This window comes from Megascapheus bottae, chromosome 15 (genome assembly GCF_031878675.1).
Source record: "Megascapheus bottae isolate mThoBot1 chromosome 15, mThoBot2.hap1, whole genome shotgun sequence".
Taxonomy (NCBI): domain Eukaryota; kingdom Metazoa; phylum Chordata; class Mammalia; order Rodentia; family Geomyidae; genus Megascapheus; species Megascapheus bottae.
The window spans coordinates 19,603,475-19,619,108 of NC_143523.1; the positions used below are offsets into that span (position 1 = coordinate 19,603,475).

A 15,634-nucleotide genomic window follows, 5' to 3' on the forward strand; every position below is an offset into this window, starting at 1 on the left:
GCTGTCCCTTGACTATCTCATATTGTTACAGTATTTCACCTTGTTATCTGATATATTGTATATATACATATTTGATTATTTGAAATTGGATAGGGAAGGGGGAAAACAAGATGAGGGGTGGGGGTGGGGAGAGTGAAATGGTGACAAAAACATGAGAAAGGGTATCAATGTATGTGAAGTAATGCACCTTCTATCTGGTGAATATAATGTAACCCTTCTATTAATTACAATAAAAAATATAGTGGTAGAGTGCTTGCCTAGCATGCACAAAGATCTGGGTTCGATTCCTTGGTACCACAGACATAGAAAAAAAGCTGGAAGTGGTGCTGTGACTCAAGTGGTAGAACACTAGCCTTGATAAAAGTCCAAGGACAGCGCACAGGCCCTGAGTTCAAGCCCCATGCCTGGCAATATATATATATATGTATATATATATATACATATATATATATGAAAAAAAGAAAAAATGGTTTACATAATAATATTTGCCTAAACTAAAGAAGATACTATGCAAAGAAATAAGATGGAGAGAAGGCGAACTCAGGTTAAGGGGCAAAGAGTGTGGCATGTGATATGTAAGAACGTACAAAAGGCAGAAAGGGAGTGTTAGGATAGGAGGTACCCAAAGCAGGAAAAAGCTCAGGTGAGAAAGAGCTTGGTCAAGTGCTTAGAGTTTATTTTGTAAGTGATGAGCATCTCTGCAAGTATTCTGAGCAGAGGATTAACAATATGTATCATTTACATTTTTGAAATGATCACTTTCTGCTCCATGGACCAGGTTTCCTATAGAGGCCAGAGTGGAAGCAGAGAGATTGCTCAGGTGACAATAACAGACATAAGGGGAACAGTGCTGGGGTGGGGAGGGCGGCGGAGGAGAGCAGTGATGGATTCTGGGTTGGCTTTGTTTGATGGTAGACCTTGCCCGTGGACTGGCTGCAGAGGAGGACCAGAAATGACTCCAGATGATACCTGGATTCTCCTCCAAGCAGCTATATAGAAATGGGCACCCTGCCTGGGGATAGAGAGCATTATTTGGGTGGAAGTAGCTGAGGAGAGGAAGAACGGACCTCTAATCCATTTTACCCATGCTGGACTTCAGACACCCACTAAACAGTCGAGTGAACAGGCTGCTGAAGGTGCTGATTTTGAGAGGGAAAGACATGGGGACTGGGTTTAAATCCAGAAAACTGATTAGTCATGATGGGACAATGACTGTAGAGAAGTAGAAAGGACTAGGAGAGAGTGATTCCTACTGCAGAAAGGCAGAGGAGGAGGAGAGGAAAAACCAGGAGGGTACCACAGAACCAGGAGGCTGTGATATCCTACAGCCTTCTACAGCGGTTGCCTGGAAAGGGGAGGATAGAAATGAGGCAGAAGTGACAGGGGAATGTGCAGGCAGGGTTAGGGGTTTTTCCCATGTGACTAGTGTCTGTTTGGATACTGTTATGTGAGAGATAGCGGAAGAGAGAAATGGATGCTACAGAGGAAATTAGGTGTGCAGTGGTACGTGAAGACCCCAACTGCCAGCGACAGGATAGAGTCTGATGGGCAAGAACGTGCGGTCTACAGTAGCAAGAAGAAGTGATTTGGTGGCGATATGACCTGTATGATCATTTCTGACTTGTGTGTGTGTGTGTGTGTGTGTGTGTGTGTGTGTGCAGGGGTGAGGGGGTGATCATGGGGCTTGAACTCTGGCCTGGGAGCTGTCCCTGAGCTCTTCAGCTCAGGGCTACCACCCTACCCTTGAGCCAACCTCACTTCCTGTCTTCAAGAAGTTAATTGGAGATAAGAGTCTTAGGTCCTTTTGTGCCTGGGCTGGCTTAGAACCTTGATCCTCACAGATCAGCCTCCTGAGTAGCTAGGATTACAAGCGTGAGCCACCACTTCTTAGTAACTTTTTTTTTCTGGTCAAGGGATTTGAATTCTGGGCTCGGGCATTGTCTCTGATCTTTTGTTCAAAGCTAGTGTTCTACCACTTGAACCACAGCTCTGCTTCTGGCTTTTCGGGTAATTTACTGGAGATGAGTCTCATGGTCTTTTCGATCCAGGCTAACTTCAAACTTGATCCTCAGATCTCAGCTTCCTGAGTAGCTAGGATTACAGATGTAAGCAACTGGCCCCTGGCTCATTTACTTTCTTTGGCCAATTGCCAGGTAGCAATTAGTTTTTGTTGTTGTTGTTATTTGGTGGGTTGATCTCATGGCTTTGCACTTCCTAGGCAGATGTCCTGTCACTTGAGTCAAGTCCTCGTCCCTTTGTTTTGAGATGGATTAGACATCCTTTCTTCTGCCTACATATCTCACATATCTGGGATGATAGATGTCATCCACACTAGACATTCGTTGTTGCTGTGGAGATGAGATGCCACTAACTTTTTGCCTGGGCTGATCAAGAAACCTCAATGTTCCGCTCTTTATTTCACAAATAGCTAGGATTACCAGGTAGGAGGCACTGTTCCCAGCAAGACTGAGGCAAGGTATTGCGGTGGTTCAATTTAATGCAACTTTATACTATCACTCATTAGAACTGTTTTATTTCTATGATATGAACAGACTGATAATAGCATTTCATCTTGGGCAGACAAATGTATACTGTTATTTTTTCAGTACAACAAATGTGCAAGGACTTAGTGCAATCATGTGGAGGAAGGGTCGAGAAAGAGAACTTGGCAAATTTTTAATTTAATGTCTGTCACCTTCTAATACATTTCAGCCTCATGTAAGTATTGACTTATCACAAGAAGACTTGAAAATCACTGAAGAAACTCACCAGAAGGAACTTTCTTGGATCCAACAAAAAAGCCAAGAGGTACTTATAAAGTGTAGGACAAGTTTAAAACCCTGTCCTGTGATTATCAACTAGATTCTGTTCCTGTGGAAACCTAGGAGACAGGTTAGCCTAGTGGTAAAGTGCTTGGCCATCATGCACAAAGCCCTGGGTTCAAGTCCTCAGTACAATATACACAGAAAAAGCCAGAAATGGCTCTGTGGTTCAAGTGGCAGAGCGCTAGCCTTGAACAAAAAATGTCCAAGGACGGTGCCCAGGCCCTGAGTTCAAGCCATCGGACTAGTAGAAAAAAAAAAGAATGAATGAAAGATAGATGGTTTAATGGGATATTACTTGGCAGTTAATTTTCCTATGTAAGCAACTTTCTGAAATATAGCCCAATCTTTTGCATTAAGTTGCTTAGCTGTATGAACTTCTTAGGCTATTATGAAACCCAACTGAAGTGTCCAGGTAAGCCCAAAAGAGAATGAGCTGTGATGTACCCCAGGTTTTCTTTTTGAAGGAGTGTTTATCTTAATGTAAAGGAGTAGGCCAGGAACAGAATGGATGCTTTAGCTTCAGAATGAAGGAGACACTGACAGCAGGCTTATGGCAGCCCCTGTCCCTGAGTTCTCAAATCACAAACCACACTGGGTTTCCATTGTCAATTACTGTTTCATTTTTCACTACTTTCTTTCCGTTGGCTTAGGTGTAAGCAAAGTACGCACCAGGATATTATTTCAGATACTTCTATTTGTCAGAAGTGTTAGTTTCTTTTCCTAAGAGCACTGTTACCTATGCATCCACAAGACTATCTGACAGAACTTCCTGTCATTTCTCTTTCTCTGGTCAGTGATGTACTTATTTCATTTCAGGCAATCAAAAATGAGATTAAACAGTTTTCTCAGAAAAGAAAAGAGATAAAGATGGGAATCAAGGAGCTCGCTAAAACAGTAAGTGTTAGGATTTTGTATGTGAATACATTCAGTGGCCATATTACTTTTGAATTTTATCCTGTTCTACAGAGTGTGAGGAAGCACTTCCCCCGTTCCTCTGCCTGTATGCTGATGCTTCCATGGTTCTGTAGGAAGGTGGAACTTTCTCCATATCATATTCTCTGTTATATAAACAGTGGCTTTCTTGTCTATCTTCCCAAGTTCCCTATCTTTAGATGAAAATTTCATACTTTTAATCAAAGTTATATGTACATTTTATAAATGAGATGAAACTGAATTGTATAATGTAAAAAGTATTTTTTTTGTATTGGTACTAGGGCTTCAACTCAAGGCTAGGGCAATCACTTTAAACCTTTTCACTCGAGACTAGTGCTCTGTTACTTGAGGCATAGCTTATCACTAGTTAATTGGAGGTAAGAGTTTCACAGACTTTCCTTCCCAGGCTGACTTCAAACCACAACCCTCAAATCTCATCCTCCTGAGTAGCTGGGATTACAGGCATGAGCCACCAGTGGACACTTCTAAATTAATATTTTAAAAGCAACTCTGTCCTATTTCTCTTCACTCTGCTTCTTATGTTCATGGATACTTTATAACTTTTTCTTCTGTTTTGGTTTTTTAACCTTCACCTTGCTAATTAACCACTTAATAATGATCTTTTTCAATGTGCTCGTGCTAACTATGGGTTTGTTAGTACTGAAAATTAGTAGATTGGTTCTCTTATATACACCCTACCACACAACAGATCAGTCCATACTCAGTTTGCACACCATCAGAGTTGTACAGACCTTCCTCAAAGCTGAGCCACATAAACACTTTTGATTACATGTCCATTTTTTATAACTTTGTTTTTCTTGGAATTAATAACCATCTTAGCACTTATCACTCCCCCAAACTCTTGCTAGAATATTTCTCAATTTAGTCAAGTACCTGAACTAATCAATCTTATTTGTTGCTTATGACACTAAGCACTTACTCTCTAAGCTAGAGAACACCCTTTGGGACTCAGCTGTGTCATGGCATACCATTCATGTGTAATCCAGGGTAAATGGTGCCTGTCCTTAGAGTCATACAATACTTTGGCTCTGCTTTTGAGATCTGATTTTTCTTTTATATATTTTTTTTATTGTAATTAGTAGAAGGGTTACATTATATTCGCCAGATAGATGGTGCATTACTTCACATACATTGATACCCTTTCTCATGTCTTGAGATCTGATTTTTCCTAAAATGTCTAACCTACTCTCACATTCCATTGCTGGTTTGCAATCATATACAATGATTTTCCCTTAGAGTCCTTAAAAGTTTGTCTCACTGTCTTCTGACTTACAGTGTTGGCTTTAGAGGATCTAGTATACTTTAGATTTCTTATTCTTTCTAGGTAACCTGACTTTATCTCCAGAAACTCTGAATCCTCTTTTTCTCCCTGTTGTTTTCAAATGTTTCCTGACATGTTAGATGGGTAGGTTACCACTTTGAGCCACAGCACCATGTCTGGTTTTCTGGTATTACACTGGGAATAAGAGTCTCACAGACTTTCCTTCCTGGACTGGCATCAAACTGTGATCCTCAGATCTCAGCCTCCTGAGTCACTAGGATTATAGGTGTGAGCCTCTGGCGCTGGCTGATGGGTGAGTTTTAGGATCAAATGTTAAAGTTTTCATAAGCATAAAAAGCCTATAAATATAACATTCATTTTTCTACTAATTGCTGTGTAAAGCGACCAAAAAAGCAGGTGCCAGTGGCTCACGCCTGTAATCCTAGGTACTCAGGAGCCAGCCTAGACATGAAAGTCCATTAGACTCTTATCTCCAATTAACCACCAGAAAAGAATGGCGCTGTGGCTCAAAATGGTAGAGCATTAACGTTGACCTGAAGAGCTCAGGGATAGCACCCAGGCCCAGAGCTAAAGCCCCACAGCAAACAAACAAACAAACAAACAAATAAACAAAAAAGGAGACTAAGAAATCCATTCCCTTGAAGTTTAATTCTTATCATCCTTATTTCAAACTTTAGATTGTGGATATGATGGAAGAAAATGAAGAAGCAGATTCTATTGCAAAATTAGGTGAAGAGGAATTTGCCTTGGATCTTGAGGAACTGGAAAGGCTTCAAGACCAAAGTGATGAGGAGGTGGCAAAGGTTAGGAACACTTAAGTACCATCAGACTGGACACTACCCAGGAAGCTGAGATCTGAAGATCGCAGGTTCAAGGCCAGCCCAGACAGGAAAGGAAAGTCTACAAAACTCTTCAATTAACTACCAAAAAAGAAAAAAATCTGGAAGTGGAGGAGCCATGGCTTGTGTGGAATGCCATCCTTGAGCAGAAAAGGCTAAGACACAGGACACAGACCCTGAATTCAAGCCCCATTACTGGAACCAACACACCCACACCCACACCCTCCTACATCCACCCCCCTCCCAGACACCAGGCTTCTATGATAAAACAGGAGGATGAGAACCGTGGTTTCACTTCCTTTCCATGTCAATCTGTGAGGCTGTGTGCATTGGGTTATCTCCCTCATGCTCACAATCCCCTGAGCTCACCAGTGTTACCAGATCATAGCACCCAGTCTTCAAAACAGAGAACCTAAGCCTGCAGACGTAAGCTTTAGGAAACATATTCAAAGGCAAGGCTGTACCTCCTGTACATTCATCCCAATGGAGGGCAGTGCAAAGGGTCAAACTGTCCCTACAAGTATGCAGCTCTTGGTAGCTAGTAAATTTACAAGATCAAGTTCTCATTTTCTCATTTCTCACATTCTCATTTCTCACATCATTCTCATTTTCTTCTCACTGTAAGATAAAGAAAGATGCTGAGTTCCATAACCTCTCCAGGAGCTATTTGACTGAGCTTCTCAAAGAAGAGTGCTGGAATTCCATGTCTGTCAAAGGGCGAGCTCTGAAGGTAACAGCCAAGACTACCAACTAAGACTTTTTCCTTGAAAGTATCATGGCATTCTTTTTATTTTTTAAACTTAAAGAAAATTCACACCCAACTAAATACTGGGAGCCTGACTTGCTTCTTCCTATACCAAGTTCCACCTAGGTATGTCCGTTTCTTTTCATTCTTTCCTCTCAGTTTCCTTGGCTTCCAAGGCAACATCTCTTTAGCTAGGTCTTAGCTTCCTTTGTTTTGGTCTTTTGTGATGTACCCAACACCTGGGTCTTAGTAACTAGTCTGCTCTGAAAGATTACCTCACAGATTAGGAGGTATGCAAAATATTGTTCACATTTACATCTGCATAATTTCCAGAGTTGTTTTAATTTCTCCTTGCATTGGACAACTAAAACTATCTGTTTATGCCTGGGCCCCTCAAATAACTATTAGAAACACCCTTTTTCTTTTTTTTTTTCTTTTTTCTTTTTGCCAGTCCTAGGCTTGAGCTTCAGGGCCTGAGCACTGTCCTTGGGCTTTCTCAAAGCCTGCACTTTACCACTTGAGCCACAGCACCACTTCTGACTTTTTTCTACATGCATGGTACCGAGAAATCGAATCCGGGTCTTCGTGCATGCCAGGCGAACATTCTACCACTAGGCCAGACTCCCAGTCCTCACCTTCTTCATTTTCAAATACGCTGCTTCCCCCACTTGAATAACAAAATGTGTGGTTTCATTGTTTAAACGTGTTTATTGCTTTCGGATAGGGTTTCTCAAGAATAGCATACTTTGAACTGGGCATTTCTTTGTTCTGAGGGCTGTTCAATACATGATAGTATGTTCAACAACACCCTGTGCCTCTTGTCTGCTAGACAGCAACATCTCACACCTTCACTAGTAACAATTTTATTTTTTTAAAAAGTCTCTAGTCTTTGCCAGATGTCTGAGTACTACGGATCTTAAAAATAAATCCTTCACAAACCCCAATATTTCTCACAAAGTGCATACCAATATTAAGGGCATCCACAGACTTATTCTATGTGGCAGAAAAAGGTTGTTTGAAAGCAAAGTATAGACTCATAGAGAGGGGAACTACAGAGCTGGGAGTCCAGTGAGATCCTTCTCAGTCCGGGAACTTCCGGACTAAGTACTTTGTACTTAGTAGCTTGTGTATGCTGTGCCTTCACTCTTCTCATTGGTTGAGCAGGAACCCAGGACATTATGGGAAAAAGAAGTACCATGATGGGCCACATGTATTATGTCTGTCTTTTTTTTCAAGCTCTATCCACCTAACCAACTATCTATAATTCTACTGTTGAAGATTTCCATTGTCAACTTTATTCCCAGCATAATAATCTGTTTATTTTAAGCACAGAAAGCATCCTACCAGTACCACTATGCCCACAATTGTATTAAAAATGGATTTATTTTGTCTTGGTTGTCTCCCCAAGTGCTTTCACATCTCCTGCACTGTTGAGAACTTCCCAATGAAAGAACGCACAGCTGAGGAGATGGAAGAATTGAAGACAGTTTTGCAGCAAAGGAAGATTGAATCAGAATGCCTTAAAGTATGATTTAAATATAAATGTATATGTATGTGTGTTCGCATAAATGATATCATTTACTTTAGGCTCTCTTTCATACAGATTTGAGTTAGGATACAATTTAAAGTAAGTAATACATATTGCATATACTTAACTTTATTTCTTGCTAGTCTGTAGCATTTGTTCTAATAAATATAAGATCTTATATTCATGTGATAAATCAAAACTCTGTATTCTATACAACCCTAGCTAGTCCTTAACTAAGAGAATATGCTTTAAGTGAGATTTGGATTTTTTGAGATTTGTTTACATTTGTAACAATGTCTTTCAAGGCAGCAAAAGATGAAATGAAACTGGCTCTTTGGTATTGCATTATTTAGACCCAAACTTCTCTCTTTTTCTCACACACAACAGGAGGGCATATTTAAATCCTCTAGTATCGTGTGAACAAGTTTGTTTGTTTGGTTGGTTGGCTTTTGTTTTTTGGGTTTTTTGGGGGGAGGGCATGGGGCTTGAACTGGGCCTGGGGTGCTGTCCCTGAGCTCTTCAGCTCAATGTTACCACCCTGCCATTGGGCTACTTCCCTTTTCTAGAGATTAATTGGAGATAAGAGTCTCAAGTCCTTTTGTGCCTGGGCTGGCTTTGAACTTTGATTTTCAGATCTCAGCCTCCTGAGTAGCTACGATTACAGGTTTGAGCTACCACACCTGGCAATGTACACAAGTTTTAAGTGTAAAAAAATGCACTCAAAATTTTTACAAGAAGGAATCATCCTGACACAAAAAAATAAACATTATGTACTACTAAAGACCATTTTTATTCTTTTGATTTATTGATAATTTGTCAATTTCTAAAGCTTGTATTCCCCCTCTACAGTGGCTGAATTAAGTTGCTTTCAATATGACTTAAAGTTGACACAAAGTTGTTCCCCAGAGAATTATTATCACTGCATAACTTTAATGCCATCTTTTTCTATATTTAGCTACGAAAGGAAATTGTAGAGGCACAGGCTGCAGCCACCGTGGTTAAAAAGCATCATGAAGAGGATGATGAAGAAGAGGAAGAAGAAAATATGGTAGTAAACGAAACCAGTTTACCCAATTACTTACTTGGCAGCTTGAGTACTGATTTTGGAATAGATATATCTTTGTTGTCAAGCCAATTGGAACTTCATTCCAGAGAGGAAAAAATCAACCAAATTATAATGTTAAAAGTGAGTAAATCTTCTTTTTGTCCTTGAAAATCTCTCAAGACTTTTGAGAGGCTCCATAAGGAGTCTTTCTAACTTAATGCTAATTAAATGATGTTTTTGAGGTACATAGTGAAATATATACATGGCCAGTATCTGTGTCCTTTAGACAGAGTTGATGTACGAGAATGGCTTCTAAATGAACCCTGCTAGCTTACACCTGTAATTCCAGCAACTCAAGAAGCTGCAAGCTGAAGGATAGCACTCTGAGGTCAGCCTAGGCAGAAAGTCAATGAAATTCCATTTCTAATTTAATAAAAAAGCTGGACTGGAGGTATGGCTCACATGAAGAAATATCAAGCTATAAGCAAGCAAGTTGAGCCAATGTGAGGCCTCAATTTTAAACCCTGTACTACCATCTATTCAAACTAGATTCAGTGATAACTTCTCTAAGGAACATTTTACACTGTATGATACTGCAGACCATTTTTCTGCTTAGACTTGTAGTCAACTCAAAGAAACACTTGCATTTTATTTTCCTAATAATCCCAGCAGCATTTAAAATCTCCTTGGAATGTCAAGGTATTATTGCCTATCTATTTTGTTTTGTTGGGGTTTTTTGTTTTCTGTTTTTTTGGGTTTTCCCTAGGATTTCTGTAAATTCTGGGCTTCGGGAATAAGCTTTGAGGTCTGGTTCTCAGCTCTTGATTTGTCCCAGTTTGTAGCTAGTTTGAACTGCAATGTTGGCTCTTCTTATTTATGAAAGTCCTTCAGCCCTGTCTATTTCTCTGCTCTAGATTTTACCTCCTATACTATTCTCCTCTAACCCTTGGAGTTCCTGCTCATTTGTATTCATAACCAAGTTAGCTTTTGCTGCTGAACTTTGCTAATTCAGGCCCCAGAGACCCAACTTCTTGCTGCTTACTAAGACATTTTTCTACAAGGAAGTCATTTCTAGTGCTAACATCCATTTCCACCTTACTTCATAGTTTTCTTCTTTGGTAAGATAGATATCTAACCTCAGCCCAGATGGCATTATAAAGGCCTCTTTAGATTATGACACTAACTGTTAAATTGAGTGGAGGCAATCTATTTGGACATGTTCTACTAGGTATTGGTTTCTCCTGCCTGGGAATGAGCTAATCTTGCAGAGAAGGAATATTGTATATGAGGTGCTTCTCTGAAGGATTTTTCTAACACTGCTCTTAGCTATTTCTTCCTTTCTGTATTCCGCTCCCCACCAAAAGGTTCCAAAAAACAGATGCTTCCCAACTTAAGCCCTGCACCTTTTTTTGGTTTGTTTGTTTATTTGTTTCTGTTGTTGTTCTGAAAATGGAACTGAAGGCTTCATGCAGGCAAGGCAAGGACCTGTAGCCCTTAAGCTGTACCCCTCCCCTGGCCTTCTATTTTATATTTTGCTTCTGAAATAGTGTCTCACTAACTTTGCCAGAGCTGACCTCAAACTTGAGATCCTCTTGCATCTGCTTCCTGAGTATATGGAATTACAAGCATATATAACCAAACCAAACTTGACTCTGTGTGTGTGTGTGTGTGTGTGTGTGTGTGTGTGTGTGTATGTGCGCGCGCGCGCGCGCATGGGTGCACATGTGTGTGGTGATACTGGGATTTGAACTCAGAGCCTTATCATTGGAGATATATTTTCAGCCCCTTGATCATGCACAAAAGTAGAAAGAATTTCCGACAGCCTCCAAATGCTGATCACCCATTGGACATTCATCATCAGACTTGAGGACTGAATTATAACTCACATTTAAGGAAGTATATTGTAATATAATAATTATACCATCCTACTCATACCCTAGTGAATGCTACTATAGATTTGTAAACCTATAAGTGACTCAATATAAACAGCCTAGGAAGATAATTCTTAAAAGAAATTTTCTTGGGGCTGGGAGTTTGGCCTAGTGGTAGAGTGCTTGCCTAGCATGCACGAAGACCCAAGTTTGATTCCTTGGTACCACATCCACAGAAAAAAAGCCAGAAGTGGTAGAGCTCTAGCCTTGAGAAAACCCAAGGACAGTGCTCAGGCCCTGAGCTTGCCCAGTACTGGCAAAAAGAAAGAAAGAAAGAAAGAGAGAGAGAGAGAGAGAGAGAGAGAGAGAGAGAGAGAGAGAGAGAGAGAGAGAGAGAGAGAGAGAGAGAGAGAGAGAAAGAAAGAAAGAAAAAAAGAAAAAAAGAAAGAAAGAAAGAAAGAGAGAAAGAAAGAAAATAAAGAAATTTTCTGGCCAGTTACCTCACACCTAGAATCCTAGTTACTCAAAAAGCAGATATCAGAATGAGGCCACCCCAGGCAAAAAGTTCATGAAACCATATTTTAATGGAAATAAGAGCTGAGTATGGAAGCTCACACCTGTCATTTCAACTATGACAAGAAACAAAAATAGGAAGATCACAGTCCAGGCCAGCCTGGACTCCAAGAGAAAGCAAGACTCTATCTCAAAAAGAGCCAGAAAAAAAAAGTTGGAGGTATGCCTCAAGCAGCCTAGAAAACTCAAAGCCCTGAGTTCAAACCACAGCACAAAAACAGATAATTTGCAAAATGATCTTAGCAGGAAAGCATAAATTTTCAATCACATTTCCAGTAAAGATATAAGATGTGCTATGTTGTATTAACCTATTTATATTTCAGGATATTATTTACAAGGTAAAATCTGCTTTCAATTCTGAGTTTAATGTGGCATTTAAACAAAAAGAGTTTGAAATTGCACGTGTAAAAGAAAGAAACATTAGAATCAAAGAAATCATTTTAGATCTGGAGTTGGAAGAAATAGTTTGGCAACCAGAATTTGAAGACTGTGAGAAGCCAGAAAGAGCCCTTGTTGTGGAAGATCATGAGGTACTGGCTAGGCATGTACCTTCCCTCTTTCAGGGTAGTTCCCAGCTCCTGTCCACCCATCCTTCTGTTTACAGTACTGCAAGTGATTCTGCTAGATAACCACTGGGTTTCAGGTCAGGAACCCAGATGGCAAAGCCTTAGAAAGAGAGAGAGGGCTTTTTTTTCCCCCCTGAATTGCCTATATTCCAGGGAGCATTGGACACAGAGCCCAAGACGAAGTGGGAACCAAAGACTGAAGCCTTTGGGGGAGTCCTCCCTCCTCTTTTCTCCTTCCCTTACTCTCCCTCTCCCCCTAAGACTCCTAATCTAGCTGCTGTCTCTGTTTGGGCCACACTTTCCTGTGCTAAGTGCCTTGAAAGCCACAAGATTCTGACCTTGTAAGACCATCACTCTTCTCAATTTTACTGCATTTGATATTTCTGTAAGTCCCTTAATGAAATCCCCTGTTAAAATTTCTTTTAGAGACAGATTTCTTTTAGATATGATTTAAGAGTTAATGGAAGGAATGAGGATCTCTTTTTCCAATGATCTTATTTTAGAACTCATTCTAGAAGAGAATACTGGATAGGAATCTTTCTTGACTATCCTTCTAATTTCCTTAATAGAATTTAATCACTCAGGATGACAATGAAAGTTTGCCTTAAATTTAATAAGAAAAATGACAGGAAACTGTACTTTCTTTTACAGATTGAAGTTCAAAAATATATTAAGCCAGGGAGAAAAAGCAAAGTAGATGTCTCGCCCACTGACGCAGACCGATTGCTTCATATACAGGTAGGTGATTTTGTTCAAACAATATCTAAAGCCTTCTAGAATAGACTGAGACACCAGATCTTAGCATCTAAGTCCTACTTCTCTCTTCTAAGCCACTGCCCCTAAAGGCAGACATTCTTACATCAAGCAGGAGTCTGTCCATGATGTTAGGTCACTATCTCAGTTGCCCTCTCTGATCCTGACTCTTTCCCAGGGCTCCGAAGACAGACACAGAGGCCTCATGGACATGATGGGAGGTGTTCTCGAAGTCAAGAAGGAAGACATTTTGCGAATGGTGAGATTTCTGACCACCCTTACCCAAAGTGCTAGAAAGAGCTACTTAAAGTTGATCACATTTGTCCTCCGTGAACTTAATTTTAGAAATTCCACAACAACACATGTATAAACCTCCCAGTTCTACACATGAAGCTCATGTGTAGATGTTTCAAGTGAGATCCAGCTGTGAGCTTTTCTTCTACTGTTCCATCGACCAGTGAGCCACAGTATATGCTGTCCTTTGTATTTCCAGGTGATCCCAGAGCCTCCTTTTTTATCAAAACCTGATACCTTGTGGACCGAAGAAGAAAAGAAGCAATTCAAAGAGTATGAGAAAAAAGTCAAGGAGTTAAATGAAGAAAGAGATAAGTATAGAAAGGTTGGAAAGCAAAAACTTACTATAACCATCCTACAGTATCATACATACTATATGAACTTTTTTATTTTCTAATATTTTTCATAGTTCAAAGATAATGTGTTAGCTGAAATCTCCTCCTCCTCTTCTTCCTCATCGTTCTCCTCCAAACAAATCACTTCCAACCAGAGTTGAATTTTCCATGCCTTCCATTCAGTCCTTAGAAGCAGAACTGAAGAAATTGCAAAACTCTATTCAAGAGAGCACACAGAGCTTTGATGATCATATGAAAAGACTCTTTGAAAGAAGGGTGAGAGCAGAGATGGTTGTCAACCAGGTAAATTCCTGTCTCACTTCTGTGGCTTGTTCTTTTAAGTATCCTCCAGGGATCTTCCATTGTAGTTAGGGAATGAACCAACACCCTTACCTGGTGCCAGGATCCTGCAGGTATATCTCAGGCCCCAGTCCAACCTCATGAGCCCCTCCCCTTCTTTTGACACATTTCCCATCCAAGGGTCTGGATAAGTTAAGGAGAGAGAGGAGGGGCCTTCTGGGAAGTGTTGAGAAAAGGAGAACTGCTAAAGGATTTCTTCTCAAAGTAAATATTCTCAGATTGATTATGATAATGGTTACACAACTGTGCATACACAAAAAAATACCAGCAAAGTATACTTTGTAAATGGTGAATTGTAGATTATGTGAAAGATACTTTGATAAAATTGTTTGTTTTTTTAATTTGTCCATGGTGGGACTTGAACTCTGGACCTGAGTGTTGTATCTGAGCTCTTCAGCTCAAGGCTACTGCCCTACCCCTTGAGCCTTAGCACCACTTCCTATTTTCTGGTTGTTAACTAGAGATAAGGGTCTCACAGACTTTAATGCCCAGGCTAGCTTTGAACCATGATCCTCAGATCTCAGCCTCCTGAGCAGCTAGGATTACAAGCGTGAGCCACTGTACCTGGCTTTAAAGTTGCTATTTTCTAATTAAAACATACTTTGCAACATCTTGTATAAGCTAATGAGGAACTGTGAGACTACAAGGTAATAGCTAAATGACTCAAGAGCCAATATTATGTAGATGAGAACATACTTAAGATGTAGGTCTGATAGTAACCACAATTAGAACTCATCAATTTTATTAGAATTCATAGTCTTGTACTTTTTAAAGGAAACCACTAATCAGTCATGTTCAGAAGAGGACAACCAACTCATTATCTAAAAATTTATCAAAGAGCCAGGTGCTGGTGGCTCATGCCTGTAATCCTAGCTACTCAGGAGGCTGAAATCTGAAGATCATGAATAGAAGCTAGCCTGTAAAAGTCCATGAGACAAATAAGCACCCCCTCCACAAAAAGTGATATAACCGAATAATTATTCTAAATATCTAGTCACCATTTTTTGTTTGTTTGGTTTGGGGTTTTGGGGTATTTGTTTGTTTGTTTGTTTGTTTTTTGCCAGTCCTAGGGCTTGAACTCAGGGCCTAGACACTGTCCTTGGACATTTTCTGCTCAAGGCTAGTTCTCTGCCACTAGAGCCACAGCACCTCCTCTGGCTTTTTCTGTGTATGTGATACTAAGGGATCAAACCCAGGAGTTCACGCATTCTAGGCCAGCATTCTACCACTAGGCCATACTCTTGGCCACCCTCTATTCACCTTTTCTTTGAAACTTGATTAGATCTACTTCTATGACCAATGATAGAATTCCTTTTCTATACATAACTATTGACACACACTTTTCAAAAATATTTCCACAGGAAGAATTGAAAATAAATAACCTGGTTTTTTCTTTATTGTTGGATGAAGAATTAAACTCCAGGGAGCAGTTCTTGAATAACTACCGTACTAAGAAGCAGGAAGAAAAAGTAAGTATAATGCTTGATAGCTGAGTTCCGGAGCTTTGAGAGAGTGACACGTTTTGCAAGAGCTCCCACATCTAGATTCTTTCTTCTACCATTCCTCTCAGCCACAGTTGTGTCTTGGTTTCTCTTTGCAGCAGGATTAGGTAAAAACACCCATTCTAATCTGTTAATAGAGTCATATGAATCTGCTTCTGCAGC

The 15,634-nt window shown here is 40.1% G+C and overlaps 1 protein-coding gene across 3 annotated transcripts in view; it reads left to right on the forward strand.

The window, feature by feature from the left end:
- Cfap43 (cilia and flagella associated protein 43) overlaps nt 1-15,634 on the forward strand; it is a 72,367-nt gene that overhangs the window by 40,323 nt on the left and 16,410 nt on the right. For all 3 annotated transcript variants that reach the window (XM_090345942.1, XM_090345943.1, XM_090345944.1), the window contains 12 exons: nt 2,713-2,808; nt 3,642-3,719; nt 5,739-5,864; nt 6,526-6,630; nt 8,054-8,170; nt 9,129-9,359; nt 11,986-12,192; nt 12,880-12,966; nt 13,160-13,240; nt 13,475-13,600; nt 13,794-13,913; nt 15,332-15,439. In XM_090345942.1, the coding sequence (XP_090202068.1) occupies nt 2,713-2,808; nt 3,642-3,719; nt 5,739-5,864; nt 6,526-6,630; nt 8,054-8,170; nt 9,129-9,359; nt 11,986-12,192; nt 12,880-12,966; nt 13,160-13,240; nt 13,475-13,600; nt 13,794-13,913; nt 15,332-15,439 (1,482 nt within the window). The remainder of the gene's footprint in view (nt 1-2,712; nt 2,809-3,641; nt 3,720-5,738; nt 5,865-6,525; nt 6,631-8,053; nt 8,171-9,128; nt 9,360-11,985; nt 12,193-12,879; nt 12,967-13,159; nt 13,241-13,474; nt 13,601-13,793; nt 13,914-15,331; nt 15,440-15,634) is intronic.